Here is a 23,670-nt window from a genome sequence, read left to right on the forward strand (position 1 = left end):
GGTCTCGAGTAGCCACCAGGCATGTTAACCAGGCTATGAAGAGCCATGCAAGGTTGGGGTTCATTTTGTGGGTTCCTTTTTAACTGTTTGTTTAATCGATTTTATAGCAAAACATAAACATACGGATATCAGTGACTAGCTTTACAAACTTGCTTTATAACACTTTCTAATCCTTAAGAGAGAGAGATACACACATGTCTATATTTATATGTGTGTACATACATAAAAATAAAATAAATATATACATACATAAAATATAAATATAAGCCATTATGGAAAAAGTAGTAAAAGTAGTATGTAATCTATATCTTCAGCACTCTTGGTTTTTTTTTTTTCAAATAGACATATCCAGATTTCTTTATAGTCTTCATTTTTGTTATTTCATATAGCCCATAATCCATTTAGCCATCTCCTAACTGTTGGATTATTTCCTGTTTTGCTTTCTTGTGTTTTTGACATTGCGTATAACACAGCTGGAAATATCTTCAAACAAGTCATTCCTCTCTGGCTCTCTCTCTGTCTCTGTCTCTGTCTCTCTGTCTCTCTCTCTCTCTTTTCTGTTTCTGTCTCTGTACCTTTCCCTCTTCCATCTTTCTCTCCCCTCTTTCTGTCCCCCCCCCTTCTTTTTTTTTTTTTCCCCCCCCCCCCCCCCCCCGCCAAAGTAATGATTTCCTTGGGTATGTCGATACTACGAAGATTCCTGGCTCTCAAAGCAGAAGGTATTTTCTTAGTACTTGTTTCCAGAAAGGTAAGGTAACTTCAATCAATGTAGTAGCCAAAAGTGGATGCCATCACCATGCCAACATGGGCCTTGTTTATCATTTTGATTTAGTTTGGACAAATCAACAGGTGTGAATGAGCGTGTGCTGTTTGTTTTACTTTGAATTTTGTTGATCATTTATGAGGTGGGACATTTTTTGAGTCTTTGCTGAATGTATGAGTTAACAGTTTCTGCCTGTGTGCCCATTAAAGATTGGACACTGTACACATAGATTAGGGGGTCTTTTTAAGGACACACATCCTGACTCTGTTTATTCTCTTCATCTCAGTTTAACTCATAAGTTCTGTTGTTTCAATAGTAAAGACATACTGTGCTTCTCTTCTCCTCCTTCGTGTTTTAATTTGAAAAATATTTTTAAAATTTATTTGACCCATAAATCCAAGTGGAGTTTATTGTGATTTACGCACACACACACACACACACAAAACCACACACAATCACACACGTGTCAGTCTATTTACCTCTTTGGGTTCTTTCTGGGCTCTCTATTCTCTCTAATTTTGCTTTTGATTTTTTGGGGGCCCCAGCCCTTCAAAATGCATACTAAAGCCTAGAAGGACAAGTTTGTCTTTGCCAACTTCTTCCTCACTGACTGTTTTTAAAGCATGAAGTCACACACTGCAGGGGTCATTCAGTGACGCCTGAGCTTGCAGCGGCTGCAGGATGGATCAGAAATGGGGAAGGCTCGAGTCAGCCAGCAGGACAGAGGCTCAGGAATTGTTCTGAAGCTGCTTCAAGGATGCAGATTTGAGCTAAGAGGGGGCTGGGAATCCGGTGGGGGGAGGGGCACGCTGCATGGAACTCGTGTGTACTTGTCTGCTTGTTTCTGGCATTGAAGTGGGAGCTCCTTGAGGGCAGGCGTTATTTTAGTCTTTGCTTTGTAGCCCCAGAGCCACTACATTCAATTGCTTCTGATGTTTGTGCACCTACTCTGTTCAACTGGTTGACTTTTCTATTTTTTAACCTGAACCAAATAATTTTGGTAATTACTGATTTGTAAGGTATTATGAGATCCAGTACTGCTAGACTTCCTTCCTTACCACTTTTTTTCATTATCGCTCTTGGCTTTTTGTTCTTCCAGATTAATTTTGTTATTATTTTTTCCCAGCTTTCTAAAATGATCCTTTGGTAGTTTGATTGGTGTAATACCAAATAAATAAATTAATACAGACAATAACATCATTTTAATTATATTGGCACAGCCCAACCACAAGCAATTAATACCTGTCCAATTATTTAGATCTGTCTTTTCTGTAAAGAATGTTTTATAGTTTGTTTTTTTCCTGGTCCTTTTTTATCTTTCCAGTCTTTTTGTACGTTACTCCCCTCTGGCATCCAGTAACGTTGACCCACTTCCTGTCTCTCATACACAATGCTGCGTCTCCCAACTTTGTGCATACTCCTGGCTATCTCTTATGCCTAGAATCTCCCCCCTCCTCATATCTGTCTTCTGGCTTCTCTGGCTTCCTTCACTTCCCAGCTAAAATCTTGCCTTCTGCAAGAAACCTTTCCTGATTCTCCTCAGTGCTAGTGAGTGCCTTTCTTCTGAGATGATCTCCAGTTTAGCCTGAATCTATCTTGTTTGTTACTAGTTGTTTTGTGGTATTGCGTCTCCTCTATTAGACCATCAGCGCCTTGAAAGCACGGACCTTTTTTTTCTTTTCTTTGTATTCACATCACTTAACACAGTGCATAGCACATAGTAGGCACTTATAAATGCTTGTTGACTTTATTCATATAGTGTGTATGTCTTTATAGATAGACTTTTAAACATTTTATGTATTTTGTAATGCTTTTGAATGAGATTTTTCTGTCTCGAAATTCTAGATTTTGCTGGTAGAATATAGGAAGGCTCATGATTTGTGTAAGTAAATTTTGTACTAATTTGTTAATTATTTCAATAATTTGAGCTGACTCTCTAGGGTTCATCTAGGTAGACTGTAATGGCATCTGAAAAAACTGATCGTTTTATTTCCTCTTTGCCAATATTTGTTTCCTCAGTTTCTTTTTCTTGTTGTCTTGTTATAACTAACATTTCTAACACTATTTTCAAATAATAGTGGTAACAATGACACCTCCTGGCTATCTGACTACAGATCAGTCCTTTTGCCTCCTTGAGCCTCAGTTTTTTTCATTGGTAAAATGAGGATGATAATATGTATACTACTTACTTCTCAGAGTTTTTGTGAGTCTCAAATGACATAATGTATGTGCAGCTCCTTGTATGCCTTAAAACATTATATAAACTCAAAATTTAAAAAAGAATGTTAAAAATTGTTTTATATGTAACTGAGAAATAATGAGTTTAAAAATATATTTTTAAAAACATTTTAAAAACACGAATGTCTGTGACACAGGTCCGTGCTGTGCGTGCACTTGGAGGGCATCCCAGGTGGCACTTAAGGTGCTACCGCAGCATTGACAGTGGACACTGATTGCCACCCTGCCTTCCTTAGGCGCACAGAAAGACTGGATTCCTCCTTAGCCTTAACCAGCCTGGAAGTAGATTTTATAATATTGCCCACCAGGTGGTGCTTTGCTCCAGCGACCACCTCTAGTTTCATCCATGCCCCCTTGATGCCTACAAAGAAGATTCTCTCTGTGTGTACGTGTAGACAGCCCTGCTCTTCCAAGGCATTGTCTTCAAAAGACCTGGATGGGGGAAACGATTGTTGACGTCTGTCTAAAACTAGGCTCTGCTACAAAGTGATTGTTTCAGATTATAAAAACAGGATGATGTCTACTCCATTCCTCCACCCAAGTCTGCTCTTTGGGAATTTCCTAGTTCAGTCTTGACCCTTTATGCTCACGTTACGGAGGTACCCACAGCATTTAGGAAACGTCCTCTTCCTTGGGCCGTAACTGTAGCAGCTACTAGGACCCAACTGGCCGAATGATTCCCAAGGAGTCATTTGCCACCCAACTGCCTGGCACCCTGGCTTCCTCTGGCAGCAGCCTCATGAGAAGGAAAAAAAAGGTTAAATCTTAAGGGCAAATGCCAATAGGAGAAGGATGTCCACTTTGCTACACCCATGTCCTGTTTCATCACTGCTCTATCCTTTCCCATGGTCTCTTGCCTCCTGGGGTGGTGGGTGGGGGTGGGGGAGATGGAAATAGTTAAAGATCAACAAGTCAGCAAGCATTTATTAAGGACCTTCCATATGCCAGGCACTGTCCTAAGCATTGTGGATACAAAAGGAGGCAAGAAACAAACCCTGTTCTCAGTCTTACCACCAAATGGGGGAGATACCTTGTGAATGATTATATTGAAAGAAGATATGTACAGGATAAGTTGGAGATCATTAAGAAAGGGAAGGCACTAACATTAATGGGAATTAAGAAGGGTTTCTTGCAGAAGATGGTGGGATTTCATCCGGTTCTTGAAGGACGCCAGGAGATGGCAATGAGGAGAGAGTTCCAAACATGGGAGACAGATCAGACTGATGATGAGGGGGCCAGGGTTGATTCTCAGCATCCTTGGGTTATCACTTGGTCACTTTGAATCATTTTCATCATCATTCTTATCATCCAGGCCCATAGGGGAAATTCTGAGAAGTGTGGGCTGCAGTGCTAGGCCTGTCAAAGTGGTACCCAATAGAGTGGGGCTGAACAACTCTGGGTGAGAGGTGGGAGGAAGAAGGACATTACTGACAGGTGAGCTGGGTCTTGTGGGATGGTTAAGGAATTCAGCAGGTAAAGAGGTGAGGACACTCGTCTAGGCAGAAAGAACCTTGCCCATGGACACCCGAGAAAGTCTTTGGAATTGAGTTACATGGAGCTGAACTGAGGAGGCAGAGAAACACGAAGACGGAGAAGGTGCAGAGAATAGAATCAGTCAGTCCAAGAAGCTCGACCTTTTAGGCGATGATGGAGGAGCTGGCTGCCTTCTCATCACTGCACCGCATAGGTGACTGTACAGAAATGACTGTCAGATTTCAGAGTCTTAAAAAGGGCCATCTGTTTTCTTTCACGGAGTGTCACTGCTGCCTCGTCCCCTATTTAATCAAATCGAGTCCTGTACCGGGGTGCACAGAAAAAGATTAGTCTACTAATCTGACTCCTTGCCCCTCCCCCCCAAAAAGCCACTGACAGCATCATTTTATAACCCAGGCTCTGAGACGTGTTTTTTCCATGGTGAGCCCCACCAGAGAGAGCCTCTGGCCTCACAATAAGCCAAAGAACTTCACTGGCCTCCAGAAACCCAGCCAAACCTGGCCTCAAACAGCTGATCCACGCCTCCAGGCTAGGAAGAGTCCTTAAACCTAGAGCCAGACGGACCCCATGCCTTCTGAGATGGTGGAAAACCCTCCTCCTCCTCCTCCTCCTCTTTCTTCTCCTTCTTCTTCTTTTCTTCTCTCTCCCCCCAAGAACTTCCTCAAAGAATCCTTTCCTGCCCCCCACCCCACCCCAAGTTGTGCCAGTCAGAAAATTTACCAGAATTGGGGTGGTGGAATACAGGTGCAGACTGAGGATGCCCTCAGGCATGGAAGCCAATCTTCTGGGTGACTTGCTTTTCTTGGCTGTTTTTTTGTTTGTTTGTTTTGGTTTTTTTTGTGAGGAACGAGTCTTTTCAGAGAGGTGGAACAATGATGACGATGTTTGAAAAAATGAGTAAAACGCTTATTATTTTTTCAAAAGGATCTGCTGTTAGAGGTAGAAAAGTTAAGTGGTTGGGAGGGGAGAGGGCCCTAGCCCTCCTGGTCCATAATACCAGTGTGCAGGTATCATAACATCTTTGGCATAGACACATTATTTTCTTGGAAGAAAAATGAGGACTGTGTTTTCCCCTTAGGGTTTGGGGTAGAGTCGCTGACTGTGTAGAGGTCACCGCCAAGTACGTCTATAACCTTTCCAAATCTGTTCTCAAAATGTCTCAAGTGTTTCTGTGGTTTGAATTGGGTTTTCTGCCTCTTCTCAGCCTCTCTTCTTGCTCTAGATGCTTTGTCATTCCTTGGCAAGCTTAAGTCCCAAGTCCATTGGGAATTTGGTATTTTCTTGGTGGGAGGGAGGCCCTTTTGCCCATCTGACCTTGTAGAAAAAATTTTATCTTCCTCCAGCATCTGCTGGTCTCTTCAGCTGCCTGACAACAGCCCAGAGGGCTAAGCTCTGTGTCTCAGGCCTTCTGGGGAATGTGAAGGCATAGAAGAGCACACCTCCTCCTTCTCACTTAAGAGCAGAGATGCAGGTCAGCCGACGGAATAGGACACACAAGCATTTCAGGCAGAGCAGGGAGCTTCTAGCCACTGGGCAGTCTGGGGGTGGAAGGAAAGAGTGATCTCTAGTTTCAGGCCTAGGACCTTAGGGATCAAGACTCATCACCAGCTTGGGACATCTGGGATGTGACTTGAGAGAGCTCAGAGGATTAACTGGAGGTTGCCAAAGAGATTTGTGGAGCACGTCCTCTGTGGATTGTGTCGGGCGAACCCTAAACCAGCCTTGGCATTCAGACTGAGAGTCATGTTTGTAAAGGAACAAGGAAACAGCTAAAGGTGTTGACTGAGGATAGAGAAGCTCTGCATTTCTTAATGCTTAAATATTGACATAGCTAGATAGACAGACTGATGGGAAGACAGATTGACGGACAGATAAATAGACAAAAGGAGAGACTGACAGAATAATAGAGGATAGATGATAGATGATTGATAGAATGCTAGACAGCAGAGATAGATAATAGATTGATTGATCGATAGATGATAGATAGATAGATAGATAGATAGATAGATAGATAGATAGATAGGTAGATAGATAGATGATAGATGTTCCTGGAATTTCAGAGTGATGCTGTGCATAGAGAGCTAACCTAGACCACCAAGCCCTTGAGCTCAGCTCCTGCCCCTGACACATCTGGGGAGTTTCAGCTGCCAGTCAGAGGTGGCAAAGCCAATGGTAACACATATTCTTTAATGTCATTCCCATTAAGAAAGCCGTGTCTGTTTCAGATGTTGAAGCATTTGAAAATGCCCAGAACTCTCTTCTTCTGGGTGTCCAGTGGTTGTGGCTACAGCGTCCTAGAAGATAGCTGCCTCTCCACAGGTCTCCCCTGTGGTGCCCTGTTCCTGCAGTAATGCTCATGTAATGTAACTGTGCAGATCTCAGAGGAGAAGCCCGTATTGCCCCCTCGTCTATTTGAGGTGAGGCAGGGAGGTCCCAGGACACAGAGTAACTGCTGGTCCCAGAAGAACTGGGCTTTGATAAATCCGAATGGAGAGAGGCCAAGGAAGAGCTCATGGGCGTTGGCTGCCACCAAGGTGCCACCTCACAGTTCCTGATTTTCACTGAATCCCCTTGCCAAGCTTAGTGGTTTCTACCCTGCTTCCTGCTTTGCTAGCCTTCTCATACTTGGCTTCCCTCTTTTCCTGACACATTCTCTAATCGAGCTGCACGGGTCTCCTGGCTGTTTGCTACACAAGCTTCTCCATTTCCTGTCTCCATGCCTTTGCCCTTCTTCATGTCCCATGGTTGGTGTACCCTCCTTCCTCACCTCTGCCTCTTGGCTTCCATGGAGACTCTACCCCAATCTGCCCTGCGCAGGAGCCCTCCCCCCCCCACACCGGTGCCTTTCCCTTCCATCCATACTGTGCAGATTCTCTGCATACACACCTGTTGCACGCTGTCTCTTCCCCCATTAGAATGTGAGCTCCTTGAGGGAGGGACCAGCTCTCAGCACACAATGCCAGGCACATGCCCAGTGCCTCATAAACACTTGTAAATGTCGTCCTCCCAGTAAGTCGTGCTGTTCCCATTACGGCCCCAAGGCCACAAGCAGACAAGGAAGGCTGTCTGTGAGACTTTAATGGACAGGGTTTTATCCTCCGCTGGGGAACGGCATCCTTCTGCTGGCCCTTCTGTTCTAATGTTCACAACAGGATGTGTACCCAGAGGGCGAGGCTTCAGCGAGAAACAGAATGTTTCTGGCAGCCATGACCCTTGTCATACTGGACGCTGTGCAGAGATTAGCCTCTTTTGTGGCCCAGCTGGCTATAGATGAGGAACCAAATAGTTTGCCGAAAAAAGGAAAGAAAAAAGTGAAAAGAAAGAAAAGAAAAGAAGTCGATCGAATAATCCCCTCCCCCTCCTCTGGAGCAGCCAGCACTGCGGGCCGCCTGGGGTTTATATAACTGATCAGAGACTGCGTGATCCATGAGGGGGCACCCCTCCACCACCCGTGGCTGCTCCCATCAAAACCTTTGTCCACATCTTACTGTAAGACCTCCGTGGAGGACCTGCCCACCAATCTTTGGCCTTTCCCTTATTCTTTTTGTAGCTCCAGGATAATAATAATAATAATAATTAATAATAATAATAATAATCCAGATCATGTGGACGAGGCCCTGTCTGCCTCCTGAAGTTGTCATGAGAACAGTCTTAGCAAATGAGCCTCCAGAGGACGAGCTGGCACCCCAATTCAATTACAGAAAGCATTATCTTATCCACCTGTGTAATCGCCAATCTACAGGCAACAAAGACCCAGAGAATGACTGTTTCTGTTCTAGTCTCTCTAGTCCTTGCACCACAGGCTGGTGATGAAGGTGAGATGCCAACAGGGGATCTCAGGTGTCTGAGAACAGGGAGGGAATTTAGAGAATGGACGAAAAGCACTTTCCCAGGTTTCCCATCCCCTTTGCAGGTCAACTAGTGTTTAGTGCTGTTCTATAAACACGGATTAGTTATCGACCGTGAGCTAGGCCCCTAGCTAGGCACCAGGGCCACTAAAAAGGAGCAGTCTCTGCCCTCAGAGAGCTTACACTCCATCGGGGTAAACATTGAGGTAACACAGAGAAGTAAGCACAAAGTCCCTTCAGGCACTAGAGAGATGAGGAGCAGCTTCTTAGAGGACATGGCCCCCCAGTCGTGAAGTCGTGAAGAGAACAAAGGAACGAGGAGGAGAAGGTGCATTCCAGGCTTGAGGGCTGGCCTGACCAGAGGCCTAAGGTGGGAGACAGAACACATGGGTAAGGGAAGAGCCAACAGGTGTATGCTAGAACATAAAGTGCCTGAAGGGAAGTGATATGAAATGATCCTGGAGACGAGAGAGATGGCAGAGGGCTTTAGATTCCAAGCCAAGGGATTCCTAGTTCATCCAAAAATGAACTGGAAGCCTTGAAAGATATTGTTAGTAAATAGGAAGGCAGACAGATAAATAGAAAGAAGGGGGGCAGCTAGGTGGGGCAGTGGATAGAGCACTGGCCCTGGAGTCAGGAGGACCTGAGTTCAGATCCGGCCTCAGACCAAACACTTGACACTTACTAACTGTGTGACCCTGGGCAAGTCACTTAACTCCATTGCCTAGACCAAAAAAAAAAAAAAGAAAAGAAAAGAAAGAAGGATAGATAGATGATTGATAGATAAGAAGACAGACAAAAGACATATCAGGACATGATAGAGCATTTATCAAGTGCTTACTATGTTCCGGGTACTGCAACATGGAGCTTATCTTCTCATGCTGAAGACAACATGTAAGGCGGAGCTAGACGGTTCTAAGTGTAGAACATGGCAGCATGGTGTGGAAAAATGATGTGGAAAGACCTGGGAGATGAGAGGGAGGCCTGGAGCTGGGCAAGATGAGGCAAGAGCTTACCAGTGAGCTGGGGATCCCAGAGCTAGATGGAAAATGTAACAGTGTGAACATGTGGTTTTCTAAGTCAACATGCTGCCCACAGGAATCCTTGTGTATAATTTGGTGGCCTCATTTCTATTTGAGTTTGATGCCTCTGATGTAGACGTCCTTTAGGAAGGCCAATACCCTACCCAGAACACAAAGGGTCACTGGGAGATTTTCCTTCTTTCTTTTCTTCCTTTTTTCCTCTCTTCTTTTTTTTCAGAATACTTTTTGTTTTTTATTTTAAAGCCATTGTATCTTCTGATATTCTATCCCCCCCCATTGAACCCTCCATAGTAACCAAGAAAAGAAGTTAAGCAAAATTGATTGACAAAGTCACTAGGATTTGACTGTATATGCAGTGCCCTGATCCTATGGCCCCGATGTTTCTAACAAAAGGAGAGATGTGCGTTTCATCTCATAATCTCTGGAATCAAGATTGTTCATAGTGACTCACCTGAGTTCATTTGCCTTTTAGGGGTTATTTATATGTTTTAATACGATGTTTCTTTCCAGAATGAACTCCCCCCCCCAATTTCATAATCTTCCTTGTCCCGTTCCTGAGTAGGACCCTGTCACTGACTCCAGTTCTTTACTTAGGATGACCTTAGCTGCAGCTCACAGTGGTTCTTCCAGCTGTGCTCGAGACAGTGGTACGTCCATCTCCAAAGGACAACATCTTAGCTCTCTACTAAGGGCTGCCAAGCAGCAGCAGCAGGAATATGTTACCAAATTCCATCACTGAATTTTGATTGTATTGTGTTTTGCTGTGTTTCCATGAAGGACAAAACCATGTTTCATTAACCAAAACAATGTGATATTTCATCTTGCAGGATGTCCAACAGAAATCCACCAATGTGGTCTACCAGGCTCACCATGTGAGCAGGAATAAAAGAGGCCAGGTTGTTGGGACCAGAGGAGGATTTCGGGGCTGTACAGTGTGGTTGACAGGTACTCCAGCCAGTCTTACTGTTATTGGAAGGTGGTGTGGTCATTTGTCCAGTTCAGTTAAGGACACCTGGAGATGTTGGCTGAGATAGACTCCATGCTAACTGGGGCGGGGGGGGGGGAAGGGGTGTCAACCTGTACTCAGTCATTGGATTTCTGAGGTGAGAACAAAGAACAATGGATAAAAATTGTAGGAAGACGGATTTAAGCTCGATTTAGAGAAGAACCAACTTGTCAGCAGTGAGAGCTGTCCAAAGCAGGAATGGTCTGCCCGGGGAGTGGTGGGTGCTCCTCAGGGCGAGTTTTCAAAAAGATATCCTCTACCTCCTGGGGTGTGCTGAGAGGGTTGAACTAGATACTCTTTGGCCTTCTTTCCTGCCCTAATATTCCAGAATCCAGTCCATGCCATTTGGGATGGTAAGGGATACTTTTGTAGTCATTCTTCTGATGATCTAATATACTGGTACATTGTTGTACCCAGTGGTCTGAAAGACATTCATATCAAAGATGTAAAAGTATGTTACACTTAGGATGAAATGATTTACACACAAGAAATGTACCAGTGGCTTAAATTTTACCCAGCTCTCTCTCCTTGTATGTATGTATGTCACATTCCTCAGTTCAGTTCAACAAATATTTATTAAACAATACAAGCGGTAAGTCACAGAGCCTGGATTCAAACCCAGGGCCCGTGAATAGAAACTCCTGGAAGGCAGAGAGGGTTTCATTTTTCTTCTTGTTTCCTGAATGCCTGGCACATAATAGGCATTTAAATGCTTGTTGAGTTGAACTGAATTGACCACTGTGTGTCAAGGCATTGTGCCAAGCACTGGAGATACAAAGACAAAGCCAAGAAAGTAGCTCCTGCCCTCAAAAAACTTCCACTGTCCTGGGAAGCTGCAACATGATAGCCAGAGCATGGTTCCTGGTGGCGGCAGCCGCTGCTCATATCCTCTACTTAGGCAGTTTTCAGAGAATCTCTGAATGTTAGAGCCAAAAACGACCCTCGGGATCCTGGAGTCTAGCTCCCAAGGAAACTGAAGCCCAGAGAGGAAATGCACCTTCCTGAGCTCACGTAGCAAGGTTTTGGCACAGCTAAAGTTTGAACCCGGGACTCCTGTCTGGTTCTTTTGACCACGATGTAATGGGTCTAAGAGAGCAGCTAGATGACAAAGTGGACAGAGTGCCAGGCGTGGAGTCAAGAAGACTCAAGTTCAAATCTGGCCTCTGCCACTAGCTGTGTGACCTTGGGCAAGTCTCTTACCCCTGTTTGCCTCAGGTTCCTCATCTGCAAAACGAGCTAGAGAAGGAAATGGCAAACCATTGGACATGACTGGAATGACTGAACAACAATATGTCTGAGGAAGGAAAAGAGTTTCCTTGGGGCCCCAGGGATGTGAGTTCCCTGGTGCAAAGGAGAGACTCAGGCTCCTTTTTGTACCCAGATTATCAAGCGGACCCAAGCCAATGTGTCAAAACCTGTTGATTCGAGTTATTATGTTATCTACTTAGTAGACCTGTCTGGTATGTGGCTACAATCCTCAGGGCAATTCTAGAGCATACAGCAGGTAGGAGCCTGTTCTCCTCCTTCCCCTGTTCTGCCATTTCTTTAGCCAGTCCTTCCATCCCCAGGGCTGCTTTGTGCCTCCTCCTCCCCCTCCACCCTTCTCCATTTTGCCCAAGCCTTCCCACAGTGATGGTGGCTCTGGCTCACAGGTGACAGACAGCCTAACCAACAGGTGATGCTACTACCTCAAAGACTTGTGGCGAGGAAAAGGCTTCTAGTACACCTAGAAATGGGATTTGTGCCTATTCAGAGGCACCTAAAAGCCTGTCCCTCCGAAACTTCAGCAGCGGGCATTTGCTTTAGGTTGCTGTTGAATTGTTGCAGTCGTGTCTAACTCTTTGCGACCCCACTGAGGGCTCTCTTGGCAGAGATGCTGAAGAGGTTTGCCATTTCCTTCTCCAGGTCATTTTATCAGGTCACAATCCCATCTTTTGGTACCCAGGAGAGGCTTCCAGCTAACTAACCCATGTCTACTCCCAAACAGGTCTCTCTGGCGCTGGAAAAACAACCATCAGCTTTGCCCTGGAAGAGTACCTGGTGTCCCACGCCATCCCTTGCTACTCCCTGGACGGGGACAACGTGCGCCATGGCCTCAACAAAAACCTTGGCTTCTCCGCGGGGGATCGGGAAGAAAACATTCGCCGGATAGCCGAGGTGGCCAAGCTCTTTGCCGACGCCGGGCTGGTTTGCATCACCAGCTTCATCTCTCCATTTGCAAAGGTGAATTGGCTTGGGATTCATTCATTGCAATGGGTTCGTTTGATGACAAAAGACAAAGTGCCAACTATGTGCAACACTCTGTGTCTTTGCTAAGGATGCAGTCTCAGAACAGGATTTCCTGCCCTCAAGCTCACATTCTATTGGGAAGACACAACAGGTGCTCAGATATAAATAAATGCAAAGTAATAAAAAATTATCTCAAGAGGAAGCGAGGGTAATAAGAGGTCTTGTGTAAGAGGTAGCCCCAGAACTGTGCTTTGGAGAAAACTAGAGATTCTGTATGGTGCAATTCAGTCAGGAGTGCATTTCAGACAAAGGCTCACAGGTGAGAGGTGAACTGTCTGCAAGGAGCTAGCAGGGCTGTGGCTATTCAGTCTGACCATCATTTAGTAAAAGCCCATCGTGTTCAAAGCACCGGGGAAAGTGGACAAGAATGACTTCTAGGGTCTCTTCTGGCTTTCAATCTCTGATTTTATTATAGCCCCGGCCCTGAAGGAACTTATATTCTCTGTGGATGGTTACCATATTACACAGATGAGTGAATGCGAGTTTGGTGGAGGAAACTCTAACCGCTGGAGGAAGTGTCAGAAATCAGATGTCTCCCCTTCTCTCCCTGAACTCTGGTCAATGACCTCTGTCGCTATCTTCCTCCGTCCCCCTTCCTATCAGTGGCGGCATCCTCCCAACTTTCCCCGTGACCCTAGACGAGAAAGTTTCTGAAAGGTAGAGATGAAGGATGTGCTCTTACCCCTAAACTTGTCTTCAGAAAAATAAAGCAGTAGTCCATCTCTGCAGCAGCACACCCTGGAAGCTGAGGTCTTCAAACCAGAGCACTTCAGACCTCTGGCCCTGGCGGATTAACTCATTCTTCCAGAAGAAAGGAAGGGCAGAAAGAGCGCCCAGCCTTTTATGTATTTATTTATTTATTTATTTTAAACCTTCGCTGGGATTCTTGAACTCCAGGAGCTGTGACAAAGTGGTGCCTGGCCCCTGACTAGTAGGAGGTGTCTGGTTGGGAGGCGCGTGGAGTGGCCCCCGGGCCTTTCGACTCTCTCCTCTTTCCTTCTCAGCCCACAATCTCCTCCACTTTTCCCTCTTTGGGTCCTGGGTGCCCGACGACTGTGCCTCTGGCTCCCCATGCCAGAGTCCGCTCTTCCACGTTCTCTGCTCCAAAGGAGATGCTCCCAAGCAGCCCAGTTTCTCCTTCGTCTACGAAAGGAGACATTCCAGGAGCCCTGCCAGGTTCTGGGGCTGTTGGGCTCTGTGGAAGCCGACAAGCTGCAGCCTCGTAAGCCTCCAGGAGGGACGAGGAGCGGGGCTCCTGGGGCAGGTCTGTGTAAGCTTTCTTATGAACGCATCGTGGGCAGTTTTTCTCCATGGTTCCCAGCCTGCTAGAGTATAAGCCCTCTGAGGGCAGGGACTGTACCCCATTCCCCTTTGTGTAGCCTTCCGTGTCCCCCCCCCCAAGCGCTTTGCTCAATGGGGGTTTGTTGCTAACTGCTTGACTTTCACTTTAAAACAAACAAACAAAAGGAAAAAACAAACCAAATTGGCCCTGGTGGTGTCAAATGCCTCTCACTGCGAAGCCGGTGATCTTCTCTGGTTGTTTACAGGACCGGGAAAATGCTCGTAAAATTCACGAGGCCGCAGGACTGCCCTTCTTTGAAATCTTTGTCGATGCCCCTCTGAATATCTGTGAAAGCAGAGACGTGAAAGGCCTCTACAAGAAAGCCCGGGCTGGGGAAATCAAAGGTAGGGCGGCCCGCTGGGGGAATTTTCCTGGAGTCTCCTTCCTTCTTCTCCTCACCCTAGAAGAAGTGGCGAATGGCCTTTCCCCAGGTTGTGTAAGATGGAAGCAGGGGGCAGGCATCCATCATGGTGCTTTGGCACGGATGGCAGACCTAGAGTGAAAACACAAACTGGATTAGTCGCCGCCCTCGGGTGCCTCCTGTGTGCCAGACACTGCTCTAGGCATCAGAGAGACAAAGACGAAACAACACGCCACTTTGAGAATCACCTCTCCTCCCAGGGCCTCAGTTTCCTCAACTGTAAAATGAGGGGTGGGAATAGATGGCCGTTGAGCTCCCATCCTGCGCTGAATCGGTGACCCTATGATGTAATCACAGATCGGAAGTCAGGGGTCTGGGGTTCGAATTCTGCTTTGGTTACTTGCCACTTGTGACAGTGGGTTTCCCTCGGTTTTCTCTTATGTCAAAGTCCCTTCTAACTCCAAATCTTCTAATGATGATAATGATGTTAATATGGCCATCAACAGAAATGCTCATCCTTCAAGAATGGGCTGGGTTGGGGGCCTCCCTGGCCCATTCCTGCTCAGAAACTTGGGTGTGAGAGAAGGAAAAGTGCTGTTTCCCAAGTGGAAGGAAAGACACCACTCACATTCTAAACGCTATGTGAAGCGGCATGTCAGAGGGAAGAGAGATGGAGTCTGGGAGATCTGGGTTCAAATCCTGCCTCTGAGGGACCCTGATATTCCTCACCTCCCAGATGCCCAGGATGTGACCTGACTCATAGGTCACAGGGAGGGTGGCAGTCTGTGGGGCGGAGGGATTTCCGTGTACCCAGGAAAGTCTCGACCCTCCAAAAGAAAATTTGCTTCCTGTGTTCTCGCTTCATTTATTGAGGAATTCCTGGGTTTTAAATTCTCAGTTCCAGACCAAAACAGTTCAAAATCATAGGGGAGGAGGAAAGTGATTTGAGTGTTCCTGTTTAGGCAGTGCACCTGGTACACATGAGTCAGTTAGCAAAGTGGAGTGGGATCCATCCCACCATGGGATAAGAGTAATAATAATGATGATAATAATAATAGCTAGCATTTTCATATAGTGCCTGCTATGTGCCAGGCACTATACTAAGCACTTTATAAATATGGTCTCATTTGATCTTCACAACAACCTTGGAAGGTAGATGGTATTATTATATCCCATTTTGCAGATAAGGAAACTGAGGCAAGCAGTGGTTAAATGAGGCCAGATTTGAACTCAGGTTTTGCTGCCTTCAAGCCCAGTACTCTACCACCTCCCTAGCCCATTAAAAACAAAAATAGTGCCTGCCCCCAAGGAGCTTACATTCTGCTTGAGAGTAGAGAGGAGGGAGGTGGCACAGATATGTCTCTCTCATCTTCAGTGTATTAACTGCACATCAAGAATCGTCACTGGAACTTATTTCTGGTCCATTACCCTGGCAAGGGCTCCGCCTTTGATTAAGCTAATTATCACCTCCTGGTGAAAGCCATTTTCCTGCGTCCTGCCTCCAGGGTTCACGGGAATCGACTCTGAATATGAAAAACCGGAAACCCCCGAGCTGGTGGTGAAAACCAACCTGTGGTCCGTGAGCGACTGTGTGCAGCAGGTGGTGGACTTGCTTCAAGAGCAGGTGAGTGGGGGCGCCCCACTCCCGGGGCGGAGACAAGCTGGGGGGGGGGGCGGGGGAGGGGCCTCCAGCTCCCCAGATCACCGGGTTTCACCGCGGGTGTCTGTGTTCCCTTCGGCCTCAGACTATCGTGCCCCACTCGGCAATACAAGGCATCCATGAGCTTTTCGTACCTGAAAACCAACTGGCCGTGGCCCAGGCTGAAGCCGAGAAGCTGCCCTCCCTCCTGATCACCAAGGTGACTGCCCTTGCTCCTTGATGAGTAGGCAATGGGGGGGAGGGAAACCTCTCCAAGAGAAGCCAAGAGCTTTTCCCTGGAGCATCTTATCCCAGAGATGCCTCAGAGCTCTAAACCCAACTTCCTGCTGTCTGACTGCTCACTTGGAGCTTCCCATGGTTAGAGCAGTAGGTCAGCAAGCACTTATTAAGCAGCTACTGTGTGCCAGGCACCGTGCTGAGTGCTGGGTAGAGAAGACCAAAAGAGTCTTAGAATTTAGACTGGAAGAGACCTCAGAGGTCAGACCTAGGATTATTGAGCTGGACCTAGAAAGGACCTCAGAGGCCGTGTGACCCAACTCCCTCATTTGACAGATGGGGAAACTGAGGCCAAGTTAAGTGACGTGACCTGTCCAGGGTCACCCCGCCTAATCAGTGGCAGAGGAGGGGTTTGATTCCAACTTGTTTGCTCTTTTCACCAAACCAAGATTCTCCCAAGGCCCCAGAGCTCACAAGTGACTGGGCCAGCCCTCTTCTCCTTGTCTTCTGCCAACCCATCTCCTTCTTAGCTCACATTCTTCCCACTGTGCCCTGCCAGCATCCCTGACCTCAGGCTGTTTCTGCCTCATGTCAAAGATTTGTTCCATTCGTTCATTCATTATTCTTTCATTCACCAAACATTTATTGAGCCCTGACTGACCACGCACGGAGTTAGGGCAGAAACAAAATTCAGGTAAGACGGGCTCCTGCCCTCATGATTCTGACAGTCTAGGAGGGGATCCTACTCCCTCCCACAGAAGCATCATCACGTGGTGTGTGTGTTTGTGTGCATGTGTGTGTGAGTGTGTGTGTGTGTATGTGTGTGAATGTGAATGTGTGTTGAGTGTATGAGTGTGAGTGTGTGTGAATGTGAATGTGTGTTGAGTGTATCAGTGTGTGTGTATGTGTGTGTGAATGTGAATGTGTGTTGAGTGTGAGTGTGAGTGTGTGTGTGTGTGTGTGTGTGTGTGTGCCTCACGACAACAACAACAAATGTGTGAGGCACAGCCCCAATCTCTTGGGGGAGGAAAGGAGGCTTCAGACAGGTGATGTCCCATCTCGTAGGTGGTGGGAGGTTCAAACAGACTGAAGCCTGCTCTTGAAGCTTCACATTGGAATGGGGTTGGCTGCCCAGGTTGGGTGGGGGAGGGGCTTCTCAGTCAGGTAGACCAGGAGGTCTCTGAGCCCCCTTATCATCTGGGGGGGGGGGTCAGAGGAGGCTGAGATGAGGAAAAACCCCAGCCCTTTTTTACCACCGTCCTTAGAAGGATCATGAGAGTCTTTGGTTACTGGAGAGAAACCATCGACTATCAATTTATTGATTATTTGCTAGTAAAATTAGTAAACTGATTATTAACTACCCAGAATAAAAAGAAAGATCATGGGAATGAGTCTGTCCTAAGCCTGGGCCTCTAGGATCGAAGTAAGCTCAGAGCCCATTGGGACCAGGAAAGTGCCTTGGAACAGTCAGGACGGTGGGGCTGCCCCAAGGACAGACCTGGCCCCCCACCCCCATTCACCCACCTCTTTCTGTTTTGCAGCTGGATCTGCAGTGGGTCCAAGTGCTGAGCGAAGGTTGGGCCACGCCCCTCAAGGGCTTCATGCGGGAGAAGGAGTTTCTGCAAGTGATGCACTTTGACACTTTGCTGGATGGTAGGGTTTCTTCTTTCACACTATTTCTTATCATGTAGGATGGGAGTGAAGAGGGGAATCCTTTCCTTCCAAGCCTGCAGAGGCCCTGACAAATATTCTCAGTTGAGCTGGAAACATTGTGGGGCAAAAAAAGGTCTTGGTAAGGGCCAGTCTAACTTGTTTTACCACAATATTCCAAGCTTTGAACTTGGTTGGTTATAAGACCACAGGACTGAGGGCTGGCAGGGAACCCCCTTGTTGGACAGATGAAGAACCTGGGGGCCAGTGGGGGATGCTGGCTTGCCCACAGTGCATGGCTAGAGAGCAAGACTCAAACTCGGGTTTTCTGTCCCTAAATCCTGAGCTCCTTCTGCCATATGGAGCTGCCAGCATGTGCTGCCATCTTCCTTCAAGGCTTTAATTCAAAGTGATAATGACCATGAGCTGAAGATGAAGCACACTGCCCTCTGTACCCAGCAGAGAAGGTTTTAGTTAGTTTTCCTTCCCCTGCTTTGTTTTGCCCACCCTGAGTGCCTGCCTGAAGGGCTCAGGGGCATTGGTGGCATTGTCTCCTGGTAGAAGAGCTGCCAACCAAGGCTGGGAGAGGCTCAGCACCTCCTGCAGATTCTGTATGGGCGACATCCCAGAGCAGGCTGAGAAGGACCATTTGGCTACTCCAGGTAGACTTTCTCTTACACACATGCATAGACATACACACACACACATGAATATGTGACATATACATGCACGCCATGCACATATATGGATGTCTGTGTGTACATGTATGCATATGTAGGTGAAACTCACCCTGAAGGCACACACACACAGCTAGCTGCCTGAGCCCTGGACAGAGGAAACCTAAGTCCTTGAACAAAGCCATCTGATCAAGTTCTCAGAAACATGCCTAGGCCCAGGCCATTCCAGGCCATAAGATGGTTTCTTTCCATCACTGGCTGCCCTGTGGCAGGGAATCTATTCCCGGTGCTCAGGGGACCCCCCTGACACCAGCCCCATTCCTGGAGTAGAGGGGCCGGTGGCTGCCAGGGGGTAAGGTCTGTCTGAGCTGGAGGGTAGCTGGGCCTCACTCAGACCTGCCTTCCTGAGATACCTCTGCATCCCGTATGAAGGGGAGCATTCCTGGCACCATCATGAATGATCAACAAACGTAGGAGAAAAACAGGAAGGGACACTTTTTGGTCCCCTGGTCTCAGTGGAGAGAAAGCACTTCTAGTCTTGTAAAAACCATGGCTTGATTTAGAAAGAACAACAATGAAGATTTAGCAGCCCCTCGAGGCTGTGGTGCCATGGGAAAAAGCAACTTGTCCACATACTCTGCTAGCACTGGCAGAGAGGGAAAGGTCAGGCGGACCTGGGTCAAATCCTGCCCCCAAACTGTCACAAGCTCCTTAACCTCCCTGAGCCTCAGTCTCCTGAAAAATGATGTAAGCAGACCCATCCTACCTGCCTGAGGGGAAGGTTATGAAGATGCGGTGAGATGAGAGTCAGCTCGAGTGAAGGATTGTGAGCAGGGTCAGCTCTGGGTGAGGGGGCTGGGAGCTTCCAGCTCTGAGCCGTCATTTTTATGCTGCTGCTGGTGCTTCTGGGGGGCTCCAGGATGCCCTGGTCAGAGTGTTCCCACACCTGCGTCCCCAAATCAGAGTTCAGAACTAGCCACCTCAGCTCCTCCATTGAGATGAAACGGGGCCACTTACCTTGGGCTGCCATGGTATTCGGGCAGATGGCCACCCCTGGGGGCACAAAGTCCTCTCCTGGTCACATCTTCCCAAACTACACCTGGGTGCATCAAGTTCAATGTCCTGGAGAGCAATTAGGCTTCCAGATATTGTTATATGTGATAGATACATGGGCCAAGTTCCCAGTGAGCGTCCGCCACCTTGAAATGACTCTGAGATGATTCCAAGGGGGGCTGAAAACACATTTGTTAATTGTGTTTATGTTTCCCTAGGCCTGGACTGTCCTGGTATGTACTTTAATAACCTTCCAAGTAATCGAATTATTATGATTAGATATTTTACATTAATTGGAACTAGAGTTTTTAATAGCAAAAAAAGAATTAATCCAAATTAATCAGTGCTAATTGATTGGAGTTCATGATCCAACCAGTTATGTAAAAGCAGTAAAGGCAATGTGGATGGGGAGGCCAAAGAACTGGGCCAGCCAAGCTCAGGAAATCAGTGGATCCATGCAGCTGTGGTTTACCCCACCATCTCTGGCCAGCTGAAGAAGACCTGTGGATTCAGAATGATTTGAGGAGAGGCCCTGAGTGTTTCTTGGCTGCTGTCAGTCACGTTGCCTTTGAATGTTGGCCCGTGTTCCTCTCAGGTCACTGGACCCAAGAACTCTTTTTTCTTGTGCTTTTCCAGAACTTTAAGGTCGAGTGGGTTTTAGATGGGAGTTGAAGTGGGCACATCTGGTTGGATTCAGCATGAACTGTGGGGCTGCTTCTGTGGCAGACGTGTGATTTTGCATGAAAGTGATTTCAAACCATCAACTGATAGACAATGATAGAACTGGAAGCCAATGGAAGCTTCTGGGATGGTCCCAAACGGGAGGGGGGCACATGCTCCAAGTGAGCAAGGATGAACACGGAAAATGTCCTTGACCTTTGGTTTCCTCTTGTAGTTAGCAGGGGTGAGGAGGAAAGAGAGCACGATTGGGACTTGGCACTGTACTCCCCATATCATCCGTGGGACCATGGACAAGTCTCTGAAAAGGACCCTAGCACAGAACATAGACATGAATTTGGACACAAAGAGCTGGGTTCAAATCCTGACTTTGCCCCTCATCCCTGTGAGCTCTTGGAGAGTTGCTGTGTAGTGAAGGGCAGATCTGGATCACCTTTAGTTTACTTAGCTGAATCTATGACCCTGAAATCATAGAAGTCCTGAAGACTGTCTTGGGTGACGGGATGGCATCACCCGTATCACACTAGGGAATGTGTGTGGCATTGGCCAGTCCCTGCCCCTGTAGGAGGAGAGGAGGAGGAAGAGGAGGAGGAGAAAGGGCCCAGCCCCATCCCCTGGACACCATTTTCTAGGGACTCTGGGGCAATGAAGGCCTTTACTGAGTGAGGAGACCTTGTTAATGGCCTTCTGCAGGAGACATTCAGCCCCAGCTCCCGGGCATCTTATCTGGGTTTGGGGGGCCATCACACTGCTCCCCACACCTGTCCTGTCCTTTGGGGCCCTGTTCCATCTTGGAGCCTGTTTCCAGAGCGTGGCTGGTGATCCCCACACTGGCCTACACACTTCCTTCTGAGCAGGGGCTAGGGGGCTGAAGGGCAGTAATAATGCCAAGACTGGCTTTTATACACGAAAATAAAGTTTTATTGTATTTTTAAAATGGAAGAACCTTTCTTAGCTCTCAGGCCACACAGAAGCAAATTTGGGTCGGATTTTGCCCTCAGGCTGTGATTTGTCATCCCTGATAATCCATTTTACAGAGAAGACAACAGCCCTGGAGAAGGGATTTGACTTTCCCAAGGTAACACAGCTGGTCAGTGCCCTCGCCAGGTTACAAACCCAGGTCTCCACTCAAAAGCCAGTGTTCTTTCCACAACTTCATCATAGATGAGTGATGCATGTGACCTTAGAGACCACCTGCTCCAACCTGTCTTATTTTACAGGTGGGGAAAATGAGGCCCAGACAGGCAAAGGGACATAGTCATATGGGTAGTAATGAGAACCATAGATTTGGAGCTGAAAGGAAGTTCTCCGTTCCAACCCCCATTTTACAAATGAGGAAATCACCCCTCAAAGCATGATCAACTCAAGAAGCTCTTGTTCATGTACCAGGCCTGGAGGAAAGGGTGGGAGGGAGATTGGATTAGGAGGGGGGACACGCACAAAGGCATCATCCAGCACCGTTGGAGCCCACGCTATTCCGGATTAAGGAGTTTTCCAGATAATTGGAACAGGCTGGACCGGAGACCTCCTAGGGTCTACGTCCTGTGATGCCATGACTTGAGTCCCCTGTGGCCTCTTGCAATCCACTTTTGGGACCGCATTGGAGTTTTTGAGATGGTTTGCTTTGGGTGACATGAATCAGTGGAGGCTCTCTGTCATTTGAAAAGATCTTTGCAGTGCTGGAATATCCCCGGTGCTGAAATTTCATTCAATCACCAATCCAAAAATCAGATTGGGTGTTGGGGGCCGTGCTGATCAGCCAAACAAGGTCAGTCGATTTTTTTTAAACCGTTTCTTGTATGATTAAAATGATCACAGCTCCCCGTTTTTATAAAGCCTTAAGGCTTCCAAAGAACTTTCACCACCCCGACTCTGTAAGGAAGACGGGGCTGGAAACAAAGGTTCCGAGGCCTGCCCAGGGTCACGCCGGCAGAAGAGGAGGAAGCAGCGGTTCTAGTACAGGGCTGGTTTGGAACAAGGCAGGTGCTGCTTGAGTCAAAATCTTCAGACCAGGAGGCCAGTGAGTCCAACCCCCCATTTTGCAGATGAGAAAACTGAAGCCCGAGGAGGCCAGGGGGCTTTCCCAAGGTCACCCAGGTTGGAAGCGGTAGAGTCCCTTCTTTGGGATTCTCCTGGGTCCCGAGGATGATCTTTGTGTGAGCTTGGCTCTCAGTCTCCCCATCTGTAAAATGAGGGAGTAGGCTCCTCCCAGCTGTGTCTACTCCCGTCCCAGGGACGGCCCGTCGGGTGTGGGAGGTGCCATGCATCGATGCCTCCCCGGGTTCTTCCCACAGATGGCGTCCTCAACCTCAGCATTCCCATAGTCCTCCCTGTCTCTGAGGACGACATGAAACGCCTCCAGGGCTGCAGCGAGTTCGCCCTGGAATATGACGGACGGAAGGTGGCCATCTTGAGAGATCCAGAATTCTACGAGCACAGGAAGGAAGAGCGGTGTGCCCGTGTCTGGGGGACCACCTGTGCCCAGCACCCTCACATCAAGGTACGTCCAGAAGAGCCCGTGTCTACTTCGTTCCAGAGTGCTTCAAGGTTGGCCCCATTCTGCAGATGAGAACACTGAAGGCCACATAGGAATGCAACAGGCAAAGAAAGGGAAGGAGGGCATTCTAGGCTCAGGGAACCGTGGGAACAAGGGCTGGGAGCAGTTGGAAAAGCACTAAATGGAGAGAGGCCAGTGTTCAAGAGATCAGTTGGTTGGAAGAGGGAAGGAAGTGGCATGTGATGGTCACAGAATTCTAGATTTGGAGCTGGAAAGGACCAAGAGTCCAACCCTCCTTGCCCTCATTTTGTACCTGAGGTGGCTGAGGCAGAGGAGAGAAGGGGCTTGGCCAAGGTCACACAGCTGGTGAGTGTTTGAGGTGGTATTCACACCTAGTGCTATACCCAGCAGACCACTCTGCCTTGAAAAGAGAAGGTGGACCATGATGTCCCCAGAGTCCCTCAAGTGGGCATGCCCTTTGACCAGGCCTAGACTCCCGGCGATCAAAGACAGAAGGGCTCTTTGTACCAAAGTATATCAAACATTTATTAAGCACCTACTATGTGCTAGGCACTATGCCAAATGCCTGGTTACAAAGAAAGATAAAAGCCAGACCCTGCCCTCAAGGAGCTTACAGTCCAATGGAGAGACAACATGCAAATAACTAGGTACAGACAAGCTATAAACAGGATGATTTGGAGATAACCACCAGAGGGAAGGCACCGATATCAAGGGGGACCTGGGAAGGCTCTTCTTGTAGAAGGTCGGATTTTTGTTGAGTCTTGAAGGGGCCAGTAGGTGGAGATGGTGAGGGAGAGAATTCTAGGCTTGGGGGGGGGGGGGGGGGGGGGGGGG

At 47.6% G+C, this 23,670-nt stretch overlaps 1 protein-coding gene across 1 annotated transcript in view; it reads left to right on the plus strand.

Annotated features, from left to right (window-relative positions):
- The first annotated feature begins 679 nt into the window (after positions 1 to 679).
- PAPSS2 (3'-phosphoadenosine 5'-phosphosulfate synthase 2) overlaps positions 680 to 23,670 on the plus strand; it is a 32,815-nt gene continuing 9,824 nt past the window's right edge. Inside the window, exons 1-9 of the mRNA XM_027840674.1 lie at positions 680 to 748; positions 10,214 to 10,331; positions 12,380 to 12,615; positions 14,229 to 14,367; positions 15,890 to 16,008; positions 16,130 to 16,243; positions 17,802 to 17,913; positions 19,859 to 19,873; positions 22,613 to 22,818. Of these exons, the coding sequence (XP_027696475.1) occupies positions 680 to 748; positions 10,214 to 10,331; positions 12,380 to 12,615; positions 14,229 to 14,367; positions 15,890 to 16,008; positions 16,130 to 16,243; positions 17,802 to 17,913; positions 19,859 to 19,873; positions 22,613 to 22,818 (1,128 nt within the window). The remainder of the gene's footprint in view (positions 749 to 10,213; positions 10,332 to 12,379; positions 12,616 to 14,228; positions 14,368 to 15,889; positions 16,009 to 16,129; positions 16,244 to 17,801; positions 17,914 to 19,858; positions 19,874 to 22,612; positions 22,819 to 23,670) is intronic.

This window comes from Vombatus ursinus, unplaced genomic scaffold, assembly GCF_900497805.2.
Source record: "Vombatus ursinus unplaced genomic scaffold, bare-nosed wombat genome assembly UNPS02014847.1, whole genome shotgun sequence".
Classification (NCBI taxonomy): Eukaryota; Metazoa; Chordata; class Mammalia; order Diprotodontia; family Vombatidae; genus Vombatus; species Vombatus ursinus.